Genomic DNA, 12,316 nt, shown 5'->3' on the forward strand with positions numbered 1-12,316 from the left:
CGGGGTTCAAACCTCTGGCCCGCAGATGTCAGCAGCAAGTGTTTAACTGGCGCCGCCGCTCACGCCCGAAGCCCAGCCGCTCACGCCCGAAGCCCAGCCGCTCACGCCCGAAGCCCAGCCGCCCACGCCCGAAGCCCGGCCATTATCTGCCTTCAACATTTTGTGTAATCCTGGTTTGAACGGATTGTTTCAAACACAAAGGGCAGCATTGGAACCCCCCCCCCCTCCCCTGCTCTCATTGGCTGCTGTCCCTTAAACGTGTCTGCACAGCTGTGGACCACTAACGCGGGGTTTTCATTGTTGAAAAAAACACTGGTTTCCCAACGCATGTTTCACTGTGATGACGTCATACCATTGGCATGTGTTCGATAGTTTACGGAAATGACATCATGACTGTGAAATATGCGCTTCATCCAGTAGGGTGGCCTGTTCGCACCTCCTTTCCTCCCTCCATCTCATTGATGTCCATGTCTAGAGAGCGCCCCACCCTGCAGATCTTTGCTATTGCAACTTGTTTAATTACAGCTCCTGTGAAAGGCAAACAAAGGCAGACCGTTCTAATCTTAGCCAGGGCTCTTTGTTAACCCAGTCTTACAGGAAGCAGCTTCAAACACCCGACTTCTACAGACAATGTTTATTTGAATAAAGCAAAACCTGTTTTATCTCAAATCTTACATGTGTGTGAAGTGAAGGAAATTACGCTGTATTGATTGAACTCCTTTAATAGATATTGATGAGTATATATATGAGTAGGAAACAGGCGAGTGCCAAGTGCACAGCTACAGTTACAACTCCGCTCTGAACTCCCCGTGCCCGGCTCGATTCCATGACATAGTATACATTCCAAAGCGCATACACCACGAGCACTTAAAGGTACAATCACTATAAAGCATATACATTTAAAATGTAATAAGAACACAACACAACAGTGTGACTGCATGTTTATATGTAGTCTTTTCCTATTACTACGAACACTCTTTTCAGTGAATGCTTTGATGTTTGAAAAGTCCTCTTTTCCATGCAAACGGCACCAAATAAAACTGTAATATAAGTATTATGCACCAGGTAATATGTAATATCGTATATTGCGATTTTAGTGTTCCGGTGGTGTGTGCAAATGACTTTCCGTGGGTTGTGATGTCACCAAATCCCCTTGATGGCTATATTGGGCCTTATTAAACGTTGTCTCGCTATGTATCTTTTATGCGTGTGTATATTATCTACTGGCGGTCGCCAGTAGATAGTTATAGTTAGGACCGTGTTTTCATAGGAAATCCGCAACATTCTATTTGGAATAACTTTGGCGCCGATTGATGAATCCTCGCAAAATTTTCAAAATAGGTGGGGCGCTCCGCTCCTACCCTGAAAGTCTCGGGGGGATCCGTCAAGCGGGGGCTGAGAAAAAAGGGGGGTCCCAAAAAGCTTTTTTCCCATGCAATTTTCCATAGGGACCTTTAGTCCAAGGTACAGCCCAAACGGCTGAACAGAATTACTTTAAAGTTGGCAGAGAGGTAGTCCTCAGGTCAGGGATGTGCCTTTTGCATATCTGGAGTCAATCTGTTCATTAGTTCCTGAGAGAATTGCAGTTAAAAGTACATACATATCTATAGGCGCGCACCGTGCGCGCACGGTGACGTGCGCGAGCGCAATTCTGATTGGTTGTTAGATGTCAGTAAACATTCGAATCGGTCGAAATCAGGAAGTGTCGGCCGCCATTTTGTCTCTCGCAATCTGAGGCAGTAAAATACAAAGGTGGAGAACGTGAAAAGGGGGCAGGGTGGACAGTTCCTGACCCCCTAGCCTTTGTCAGGGGGTCAGGGAAGACAGGGAAGACAATCTATTGCCGCAATTTTATACATTTTGAATGTTTATATTTGTGTTTTATCTTTTTTATTTAATATTGTGTTCATTGGAAAACGTCTTTTTCTGTTATTGTACTTGTATTTTATTCTGTATTATGTTAAGAATTTTTGATATATTTTTTATAAAAAACGTGTCTTTTTTTAGAAAGTGTATTGTGTTTTGGTTATATGTTTGTTTATATATAAAACACTAACAGTTGCTGATAATAAAGAGATGATTTTTAATTTCATTGCTATATGGTACACTGGCTCTTATTAAAAGTTATTCTATCGTTCTGGTTTTATATCAATTAGCCTAGTGGCTGACATTTGTATCAATTTTGATTGCCTAGGAATATACTTTTCATGGTCACTGAAGGACCCCCAATGGTGAAAAAAACATTTTTTTTTTATTTTTTAGAAAAAGCACGGTGCGCGCACTGTGAAAAACCTGAAAAAAAAAATATTAATAAATACATAACTTAGCATTTAAAAAACCGTACAAATTCACTTAAAAAACCATAGGTTTCACACACGTTATAGTTAGGAATTAGATTTTAAAAAACCTTGTAAATTCACTTAAAAAACCATAGGTTTCACACATGTTATAGTTAGCTGGACATTTCCCTCGTAAAAAACCAATGAAATTCCCCCGTTATAGTTAGTGCAGGCAACTATAACTCACGCGACCGCAATCCTCTGCTGATGACGTCAGATATTACATCACTGATGACATATGTGTCTTTCTGAAAAATAAATATTTGTAATATATGTATAGCTAAAGATTAATGGAAGAAGACATGGGTAAATAGGTGTCTAAATGCAGTGATGTAATATCTGACGTCATCAGCAGAGGATTGCGGTCGCGTGAGTTATAGTTGCCTGCACTAACTATAACGGGGGAATTTCGTTGGTTTTTTACGAGGGAAATGTCCAGCTAACTATAACATGTGTGAAACCTATGGTTTTTTAAGTGAATATATATTTATGTCGAACAGACATAGGGAACCCTGGAGAGTTCCCAGTATTAACCCGGAGATCAACACCTTTAAACACAAGCAACTCTTTAAATCTGCCCACCACAAAGGTTTGTTTTTCTAGCAGGATTTTTAAGTGTAGGTTAAACCCAGTGCCATCCACGCCGAGCTAGAGACATCACAAAGCTTTCACCATTTTATCCAATGTCTTTAAGCATAGGATTAGCACGTGCTGTACACTCCGAGCTAAAAAATGACAAAGCTTTTACCACTCCAGGCACAGTATTACAGCTTTGGATTGGTAAAATACCACCCAAGCCTACATGTACTAGGTAGAAGCTGCTTCTGAGTAGGAGTGGGTGAAGAATTCCACTCCGCTTGGGGAGTTTACAGAGTTTTGCAACTCCGCGCAGTGAGAAGTTCTGAAAAACTCCGCAGAGATTTTTCTTTTGGGGGCTCGCCAATGTTTAATTGGATAGTGAGAGAAATCGCATGCTAGACCACCTCCTGGTGATATTTCTGAATGAGGCTGTTGCAGCAGGTTACGACCTCTCTCATTGAGAAAGCTAAATCTCGCATTCAGAAAGCAGCCGCTTGCGTTGAGAAAGCTGCCTCTCGAGTAGAAAATCTACTCAAACGGCAGAAAGAAGCAGGGGTCTCTGGCGCTCCACGCGATGCTGTTCGTGCTGCTTTTAGAGCACGGAAGAGACTCTTGGCGCTAAAAACCATGTGAGCGGCGTGACGTACTGCACTCTGCCGTTCGTGGAACTCCGCGTAGTGCAGCATTATTTTCGGCGCTTTGCGGTGTTTGACATGGCCCAACTCTGCCCAGGCCTACTCCTGCTTCATGTGTGGTTCCCAGTTCTATTGTTTCAACAGGGTTGTGTGTCTTAAGTTTCAAAATGTGTGCACCACTGGGGGTTCACTGGAAGGACAAGTATCTGGGTAAGAGATAAGAAAGGGGTCAGCTGAGGGGGCAAGAGTGGGAAGTCTGACCTAATTAATACTACACAGTAACGAGCGCAACTGTGTAATGTGCATGTGTATATGTCTGTGTATATATATATATATATATAACAATTTCTTTGAGACTGACGTAAATGAAATTGCCACAGTGCCCATTATAAAGGTTCAAAGGAAACAAACGTGCCTTTTCTTTGAGAAGAAGAAAAAAATTAACGTGTAGTCAAAAGCTTGCCAGGAGTTATTTAAAAGATATTTTACATTCTTTTTGGGAAGTTCCATCTGCTGAGCATCCATAAAGGAAGGAAGGCTCCCTCGGGTGATAGCGACGTGTGACCGGGGTCTGAGGACAATGCTCCTGGCCTCAGAGTGGGGAGGGTGAGTTTGCTGGGGGAGGGGGCGAGATTGAGAGGTTGAAAGTGGACCAGAGTTTGTAGTGGGTGACTATGTAACATGTGATTTCCTCTGCGCCGTGGAGTCTGCTGCTACTCAAATTAAATCTGCAGAGCTGTTGAATTCTGGGCTGTTCTTTTCAGCCTGTCCTGCGTGCACCAGCGAGTATTCCAGAGTTGGTGTACAGCTCTGTCGGAGAAACTCCCACTTGGTTTGTAGCACCTCATTCTAACAGTCCAAGGTGCCACACACAGCTCTAGTAGTGTAACCCATCCCTGCCCGTCACGGTAATCAACAAATGTACCTCAGCAATGAATCATTGGCTACACGAGCACGAAGATGGGTGCGCGGCTCAACTAATGCACCTCGCTCCGGCTCTGCAGTGCCCTTGCTTGTCCAACATGTGGTCTACACAAAACTCCGCTGTGTGTCCATGTGGAGGAGCCACAGCAGAGGCAAACCGTGGCATCCGAGAGCATGAAAGAGGAGGAGGAGGAGGAAGAGGAGCAGGAGGAGGTGTGAGGTCTTTGCACATGGTCAGTGGGTGTGTAACTCAGCGCAGTATGAGGTGGTTGGTTATTGGATGGCTTTGCAGGTGAGGGCGCATGGTTTGTTGGACTGACAGCAAGATGGTGGCAGGCTGTCGGGTGACGAGAAAGTGAAGGTAGTTTCGAGAACCATAGACTTTGGTGCCCAGCCTGAAGTAGGACACCGAGTAGACTAAAGACCAGCAAGTGATGGTTAAGGTAGCCGTCCAAGTGACAGAAGTTGAACGCTTTGAGGGCAGTTGTATCCATGGGAAGGACAAACCCTCCCAACGATGATCTGCAGGCAGTTGCAGAAGAAAGAAACTGCATTTGAGTTTGGAGGGACTAAACAATTGTGTGCTTAGATAACTGATATGACAGCAGTGTTGGGCAGAACTGGTTGCAAGTTTCACGAGACTTGCGTCTTCATGTCGTGGCGTCACCCAGAAGTGGATTGCCTGCTTCTGGACTATGCATACTAGGCTCAGTGCCATGGTGGAATGATGTCCTCTATCTTGGGTTGTGAAAGCTTTGGTTTTGGGTGCAGGTTCGGTGAAACTTTTTAATGCTGTCACAGTTTGGCTCCGAGGCTGAGGGAGTCCTTGTTTAGCTTCTGTTCCAAAGCTGCACTCGTACTGTTGAGCTGGTGCCTGACCCTAGCTCATAACCCTGTCCTGCGGTCTTATGTGGAGAAAATGTTTGTATCTTCTCAGATGTGGGAGGTGAACCCCGCAAGCGTGCACCAGGTCTCCTGGTTAAGGAGCCTCTAGTTCTGAGGCTTGAGACATCACCAATGACTCTAGTCGAGGAGACGAGAGTAGCTTCTAGTTCGAGTGCCGGATGCACTGCTGAGGTTTGAGGAGAGCTCCCAGAGACCCTTGCACCCTGAGTCTTGAGCGGACCTGTGCCCCTTGCTTGTTACATCCCTGAATCTTGTTGTTCCTAGTGCCAAGTCGGTCATTGATTAGCCTGAGCGTCTTCTAACGCGTTGACACCTTCTGGGTATCCTGCTATCTCTCTTTTGTCCAACCCTTCCTGCCGGTCTTGAATTAAAATATTTTATGATCTCTTTCCCAGGACTTTTGCTCCCGTCTGGGAACTGTTCCGGACCTCCTCAGACAAGCTGGCACTCTGCCACCAGGAGCTGGTGCGGAAACTCCACGACCTCATCAAAGAGATCAACCGGTATGGGGAGGAGCAGGTCAAGGTGCACAAGAAGGTGGGTCCTGGCGACCTCGACCAGTGGAGGGGGGACTGTCCGAAAGGTGGCTTTGTGGTAATGGTGAGGGTTGAGGCCTCATCAGGAGTCTGTGTTGGGTTTCCGTCTGGCACAGACCATGCATGTGATGGGTGGGTAGCTTATTCTCATCTCGCGCAGACCACATAAATAAAGGTCTGGGAGGTCTCATTCTCGTTGGGGACCTGTAGAGCCCAGATCACCCCACAAGTACTGGTTAAGGAGACACTAGTGGAATTTTACGGACACACTAGTGGAATTTTAAGGACCGGTCATAATGTGAAGCTTTTCTATTAAAAAAAATGTTAGTAGTTCTACTTTGTTGGGAGTAGGGCTTCCAGCATCCTTATACTACCACCCCTCCTGTTGTCCAGAGTGTTGCTATCCCTGCTTCCTCCCTTTGTCACTGCCTTCCACCAATCTCCATGTCTTTGTTTCCATCTCCCTAAGTCCAAAGAGGAAGTGTCCGGAACCCTGGAGGCTGTCCAGGCGCTACACAGCTCTGCACAGCTCCTGCAGAAGTCCAAAGAGAACTACTGTATGAAGGCCGTGGAGTACGAGAGGCTGAAAAAGGAAGGAGTGAACCAGAAGGAGGTGGAAAAGGTGAGTGAGATGGGCCAGTTGAGTGCCCATGCATCGAATAACCATCCCTTGCGGGCAGGGTCTTTGGATGAGGAGAGGCCCCACAGCATAGCCGCACCTTAGACCAACAGACCGTGGCATGCGTGGTCTTCCTGGTTGATAATGGCAGTGGATAAAGCCAGCCTACAGTGTTCACTGTGCTGTTCGCTAAAACGCGAGGACTTGCTGGATGTGCCATACATTGAAAAGGCTGTTTGGCACTTCTCAGATGAACACTGCTAGGTTTTATACAGTGTCGCTGTGAAGTATCACATGGTCATATGATTGCACAGTTGTAAATTGGGACAAACTTTCATGGATGGTAGATGGTAGATGCACCACTTTTATGGTTGGAAAGAAAAAAAGTCAGTGCTTCACCTTTAGCTCTTGAGCAAGAGGAATGTGCCATGTGAACATTTTTTGGCAGTTTTCAACAAACCAACCACAGCTCAGTGCCGATACTGATTACCACATGCACCATCCATATTTCGATCAGAGGTCAACTTCATGGCATAAAAGCCAAGATGATTCTGGGTGTCCCACACCTTCCTCTCACGTTCATCCATATCTCTTTGGAGGTACTCGCTTTGAAGACGTCCAGGGACAGTTTTACATTTTTGAAAGTCCTTAATCTGGAATCGCCCTCCAGCATGATAATCCCAAGCGACCAATCCAGTCTTACAGGAAAGTAACTAAAATGTACTTTGCAAACCTTCTTGAATCTTCTACCTTCGGAGGCCCGATAAGTGGTCCTCCGCCCTCCATTCTGTTTTAGGTTTATCTTCCAAGCCCCATGTTCTCCACTGAGTTCTAACTAGTGGGCCATCAGTTGTGGCACGAATAAGCTTTGCTCTCCTAGTTGGGTGAAGAGGAAAGATCTGATTTACAAAACAGACATTTCCATTCAAAACGAGAGAGCCTTCTGGAGCACGGGCAAGCTTTTGACCCTGAGGAGCATGAATCGAGGTGTTTTGATTGGAGGGTAGCATTTCTCATGTTCTCTCTTACCTAATCCTCCATTTAATGTCTTCACCCTCTCATAATTAGCATGTCTGTAGATATGTGCGTGTCTGTACTGTAATCATGCCTCTCCCCTAATTGCTTTAATCAGCACCCCTACATTTATGATACAACTAATCATTCCCCTTGTAGTTACCGCTTTAGAGAATAGTCACGCTCTCCCTGTTCTTGCTGCACGACTTGTTACCAGTGACTGATGCAGTAATGAGGCTTCTCCATTATTTGCCAGTAAATACTACTGCAGGTTTGGTGTGAAGATCCACAGCCGCATATTGTTTGCTAGCCTGACTTGCCTCCGCTCGGCTGAAGGGGGAGTTTTTGTTGTCGCCAATTGGTCGGGAGGGGAAGATGGTCTTCCAGCCAGTGGGTCAAGGGTGAGTCTCTTGGAGCTACAGATAGCAGAGTTTGTGTTGCAGCCATTGGACTGGAAGGGGGAAGTCTTCCATGCAGCCATTGTGCAGGGAGGTGGAGTCTGTGTTGCAGTTATTGGAGCCTTTTTTGGAACCATGGTGTTAGGGGTGGGCCACATCTTATTGCCAGCAGAAAGGGTTCTCAGTTGAAGTCATTGTGCTGGATGGTTTTGTCGTGTAAGCATTGTCCAGGAAGGCTTCTGAATTAAAGCATTTTTGCAGGAAGGGTTATGTCTTCCAGCCATTGGGCAGAAAGGGTTATGTCTTCCAGCCATTGGGCAGAAAGGGTTATATCTTCCAGCCATTGGGCAGAAAGGGTTATGTCTTCCAGCCATTGGGTAGAAAGGGTTATGTCTTCCGGCCATTGGACATAAAGGGTTATGTCTTCCGGCCATTGGACATAAAGGGTTATGTCTTCTAGCCATTGGACATAAAGGGTTATGTCTTCCAGCCATTGGGCAGAAAGGGTTATGTCTTCCGGCCATTGGGTAGAAAGGGTTATGTCTTCCAGCCATTGGACATAAAGGGTTATGTCTTCCAGCCATTGGGCAGAAAGGGTTATGTCTTCCAGCCATTGGGCAGAAAGGGTTATGTCTTCCAGCTATTGGGCAGAAAGGGTTATGTCTTCCAGCCATTGGGCAGAAAGGGTTATGTCTTCCAGCCATTGGGCAGAAGGGGTTATGTCTTCCAGCCATTGGGCAGAAAGTTTATGTATTCCAGCCTTTGGGCAGAGATGGTTCTGTCTTCCAGCCATTCGGCAGGAAGGGTTATGTTTTCCAGCTACTGGGCAGAAAGGGTTATGTCTTGCAAACATTGGGAAGCAAAGTTCTGAATTCCAACCGTGTGACAGGAAAGGTTGTCTTGTGACCATTTGGCTGAAAGGTTATGAATTGCAGCTATTGGGCAACAAGGGTTATGTCTTCGACCATTGGGCAGGAAGGATTCTGTTTTGCAGATGTTCAGTATTGGGTTGTCCGCCTTACAGGCATTGAGGGACGAAGGTGGTGAATAAGCACTGTGCATCAGTCGCCTCCTCGAACCTCCCAGTGATTGAATAACTAAAGTGTTGATAAGCAATGAGTGTCTCGACCTAAGGAGATGGTGGACAAAAAATTCTGAAGAGCTGAAAAATCAAAGTGGTATCCGGGGGCCAGTGGTAGAAGTGACCTTGCACCAGGGAGGTGCTACCTAGCCTGAATAATGCAAAGTGTAGCAATTTGTAACAGAGATCATGCTTCAAAACGTGTGTTACAGGAAAGTAGCACCTTGATACGTCTGAGAATTTAATGTATATAGTTTTAATTTAATAAAATCCCACAACTGTTTCCAAAATCCACATCCGTGCTACTAAAACAGACCAGTAAGTTGTCCCCCTGTCTGTCCCTCCTTCCTCCCGCAGGCAGAGCTGAAGTCCAAGAAGGCGGCGGAGGGCTTACGGCGAGCTGTCGACAAGTACAACCTGGTGCGGCAGGACTTTGAGCTGAAGATGCAGGATTCTGCTCAGGTAACTGGAGGTGGGGTGCATGTTTCGGGGGAGAGGATGTTAAGGGGTGGTACAAGAGGAGCAGTGAATGCTGCTACACAGAACCCAGCCTGTGTATCTGCCTTTTGTGAACAAATTGTTAACGGGAATATCCGGTCTTGGTGGCGTACCTAGGCCCCGGTATGGAAGCGGCAGTCATATTTCAGTCAAGATGTACGCTCAGCTCTGCCAATGTACTTCGCTGCTGATCTTCTCTGCCAGTTCTATAATGCTCACAGTTCCGCAGTACTCCACAGTCCTGACCTCTGATTCTTCTTACTTGTGAAGTCGTTGGAGGTGGTCACAGCTTTGAAAGTGGCTATTTTAATCCTCCGCTGCAACCCCTGCTGGGGCTACGCCCCACTCTATCAGAACCCAGTACAGGTAGGTTACAGCCCTGGTATTCCAAGGCCCCATCAGCAGTTCCCTGCCCCCTATTCCTGTACCCACAAAGAACTGGCCTCAACACTCAGCAGGTTTGATTTCAGCGTGAGGCCGCCTTTAAACCTCAAAAACTTTGAGATCGAGGATAGGTTATTAACATGTTCACTCTGTAGGTATTTGGCACGTGACCAGCGGGTTCATATTCCTAAAGGGAATCAACACAAGACGGAGATGGTGATGTTTATAGAGGTTCCTCCAAACAGTTTGTGTATTTTGTGGAAGTATACTTAAGCTGCAATCCTGGTGGGAGGGGGTAAATTGGGCTTGTCTTGTAAGCTCATGACTTCTGTGATAGAACTGGAAAATCTGACCCTGTATCTTGTCCACTGTCAGAGGTTCCAGGAGCTGGAAGATGTGCATCTGAGACACATGAAGGTCTTGATCAGCTGCTACTCGCATTCCATCGAGGACACGCATGTGCAGATCGGACAGGTTAGTGGTGCGCACTGCCCAGCCCCCGCAAGCCAACCTGCACTTTACTCCCCTGTTCCCAGACCTTCATTTGAGTAGGAAAATACAACTTCAATTTAGATTGTAGATGATCAAAAGAGGGTTCTACGGCTTTGCGGTTTTCCCCCTCTGTGGCACTCTCCTTACCTCCTTGGAAGCCACCTGCATACTCCAGCACTGGGTGAAAGGCACCTCAAGTACCCCATGATTCTTAATGTGAGACACCATCTTTGGATTGTAGCTGATCAGCTGAGGGTTCTTGGCCCTCAGACTGCTCTCCGTACCGCCTTGGAAGAACTCACCACCAGTGCCAGTCCAGCACCCGGTGTAAATCGCCTCCAGTGTCCTGTGACCCTCGCGTGAGTCACCACCTTTGGATTGTAGTAAAGCAACATAGGGTTCTTTAGCTCTGCGACTCTCCACCCCCTTGTGCGACTCTCCATCCCCTTGTGCGACTCTCCATCCCCTTGTGCGACTCTCCACCCCCTTGTGCGACTCTCCACCCCCCTTGTGCAACAATCCATCCCTGTGTGCGACTCTCCACCCCTGTGTGCGACTCTCCACCCCCGTGTGCGACTCTCCACCCCCGTGTGCGACTCTCCACCCCCGTGTGCGACTCTCCACCCCCTTGTTCGACTCTCCACCCCCTTGTTCGACTCTCCACCCCCTTGTTCGACTCTCCACCCCCTTGTTCGACTCTCCACCCCTTTTGTGCGACTCTCCATCCCTTTTGTGCGACTCTCCATCCCCTTGTGCGACTCTCCATCCCTTTTGTGCGACTCTCCATCCGCTTGTGCGACTCTCCATCCCCTTGTGCGACTCTCCATCCCCTTGTGCGACTCTCCATCCCCTTGTGCGACTCTCCATCCCCTTGTGCGACTCTCCATCCCCTTGTGCGACTCTCCACCCCCTTGTGTGACTCTCCACCCCCTTGTGCGACTCTCCACCCCCTTGTGCGACTCTCCACCCCCTTGTGCGACTCTCCACCCCCTTGTGCGACTCTCCACCCCCGTGTGCGACTCTCCACCCCCGTGTGCGACTCTCCACCCCCGTGTGCGACTCTCCACCCCCGTGTGCGACTCTCCACCCCCGTGTGCGACTCTCCACCCCCGTGTGCGACTCTCCACCCCCGTGTTCGACTCTCCACCCCCTTGTTCGACTCTCCACCCCCTTGTTCGACTCTCCACCCCCTTGTTCGACTCTCCACCCCCTTGTGCGACTCTCCACCCCCTTGTGCGACTCTCCACCCCCTTGTGCGACTCTCCATCCCTTTTGTGCGACTCTCCATCCCTTTTGTGCGACTCTCCATCCCCGTGTACGACTCTCCACCCCGTGTACGACTCTCCACCCCGTGTGCGACTCTCCACCCCGTGTGCGACTCTCCACCCCCGTGTGCGACTCTCCACCCCCGTGTGCGACTCTCCACCCCCGTGTGCGACTCTCCACCCCCGTGTGCGACTCTCCACCCCCGTGTGCGACTCTCCACCCCCGTGTGCGACTCTCCACCCCCGTGTGCGACTCTCCATCCCTTTTGTGCGACTCTCCATCCCTTTTGTGCGACTCTCCATCCCTTTTGTGCGACTCTCCATCCCTTTTGTGCGACTCTCCATCCCTTTTGTGCGACTCTCCATCCCTTTTGTGCGACTCTCCATCCCTTTTGTGCGACTCTCCATCCCTTTTGTGCGACTCTCCATCCCTTTTGTGCGACTCTCCACCCCCTTGTGCGACTCTCCACCCCCTTGTGCGACTCTCCACCCCCTTGTGCGACTCTCCACCCCCTTGTGCGACTCTCCACCCCCTTGTGCGACTCTCCACCCCTTTGTGCGACTCTCCACCCCTTTTGTGCGACTCTCCATCCCTTTTGTTCGACTCTCCATCCCCTTGTTCGACTCTCCATCCCCTTGTTCGACT

The 12,316-nt window shown here is 48.2% G+C and overlaps 1 protein-coding gene across 4 annotated transcripts in view; it reads left to right on the forward strand.

Moving 5' to 3' along the window:
• The window catches only part of FCHO1 (FCH and mu domain containing endocytic adaptor 1), a 228,030-nt gene that overhangs the window by 80,595 nt on the left and 135,119 nt on the right, over nucleotides 1–12,316 (forward strand). For all 4 annotated transcript variants that reach the window (XM_085639705.1, XM_085639708.1, XM_085639709.1 and 1 more), the window contains exons 6-9: nucleotides 5,779–5,920; nucleotides 6,389–6,541; nucleotides 9,389–9,493; nucleotides 10,289–10,387. In XM_085639705.1, the coding sequence (XP_085495831.1) occupies nucleotides 5,779–5,920; nucleotides 6,389–6,541; nucleotides 9,389–9,493; nucleotides 10,289–10,387 (499 nt within the window). The remainder of the gene's footprint in view (nucleotides 1–5,778; nucleotides 5,921–6,388; nucleotides 6,542–9,388; nucleotides 9,494–10,288; nucleotides 10,388–12,316) is intronic.

This window comes from Triturus cristatus, chromosome 12, assembly GCF_964204655.1.
Source record: "Triturus cristatus chromosome 12, aTriCri1.1, whole genome shotgun sequence".
Lineage (NCBI taxonomy): Eukaryota > Metazoa > Chordata > Amphibia > Caudata > Salamandridae > Triturus > Triturus cristatus.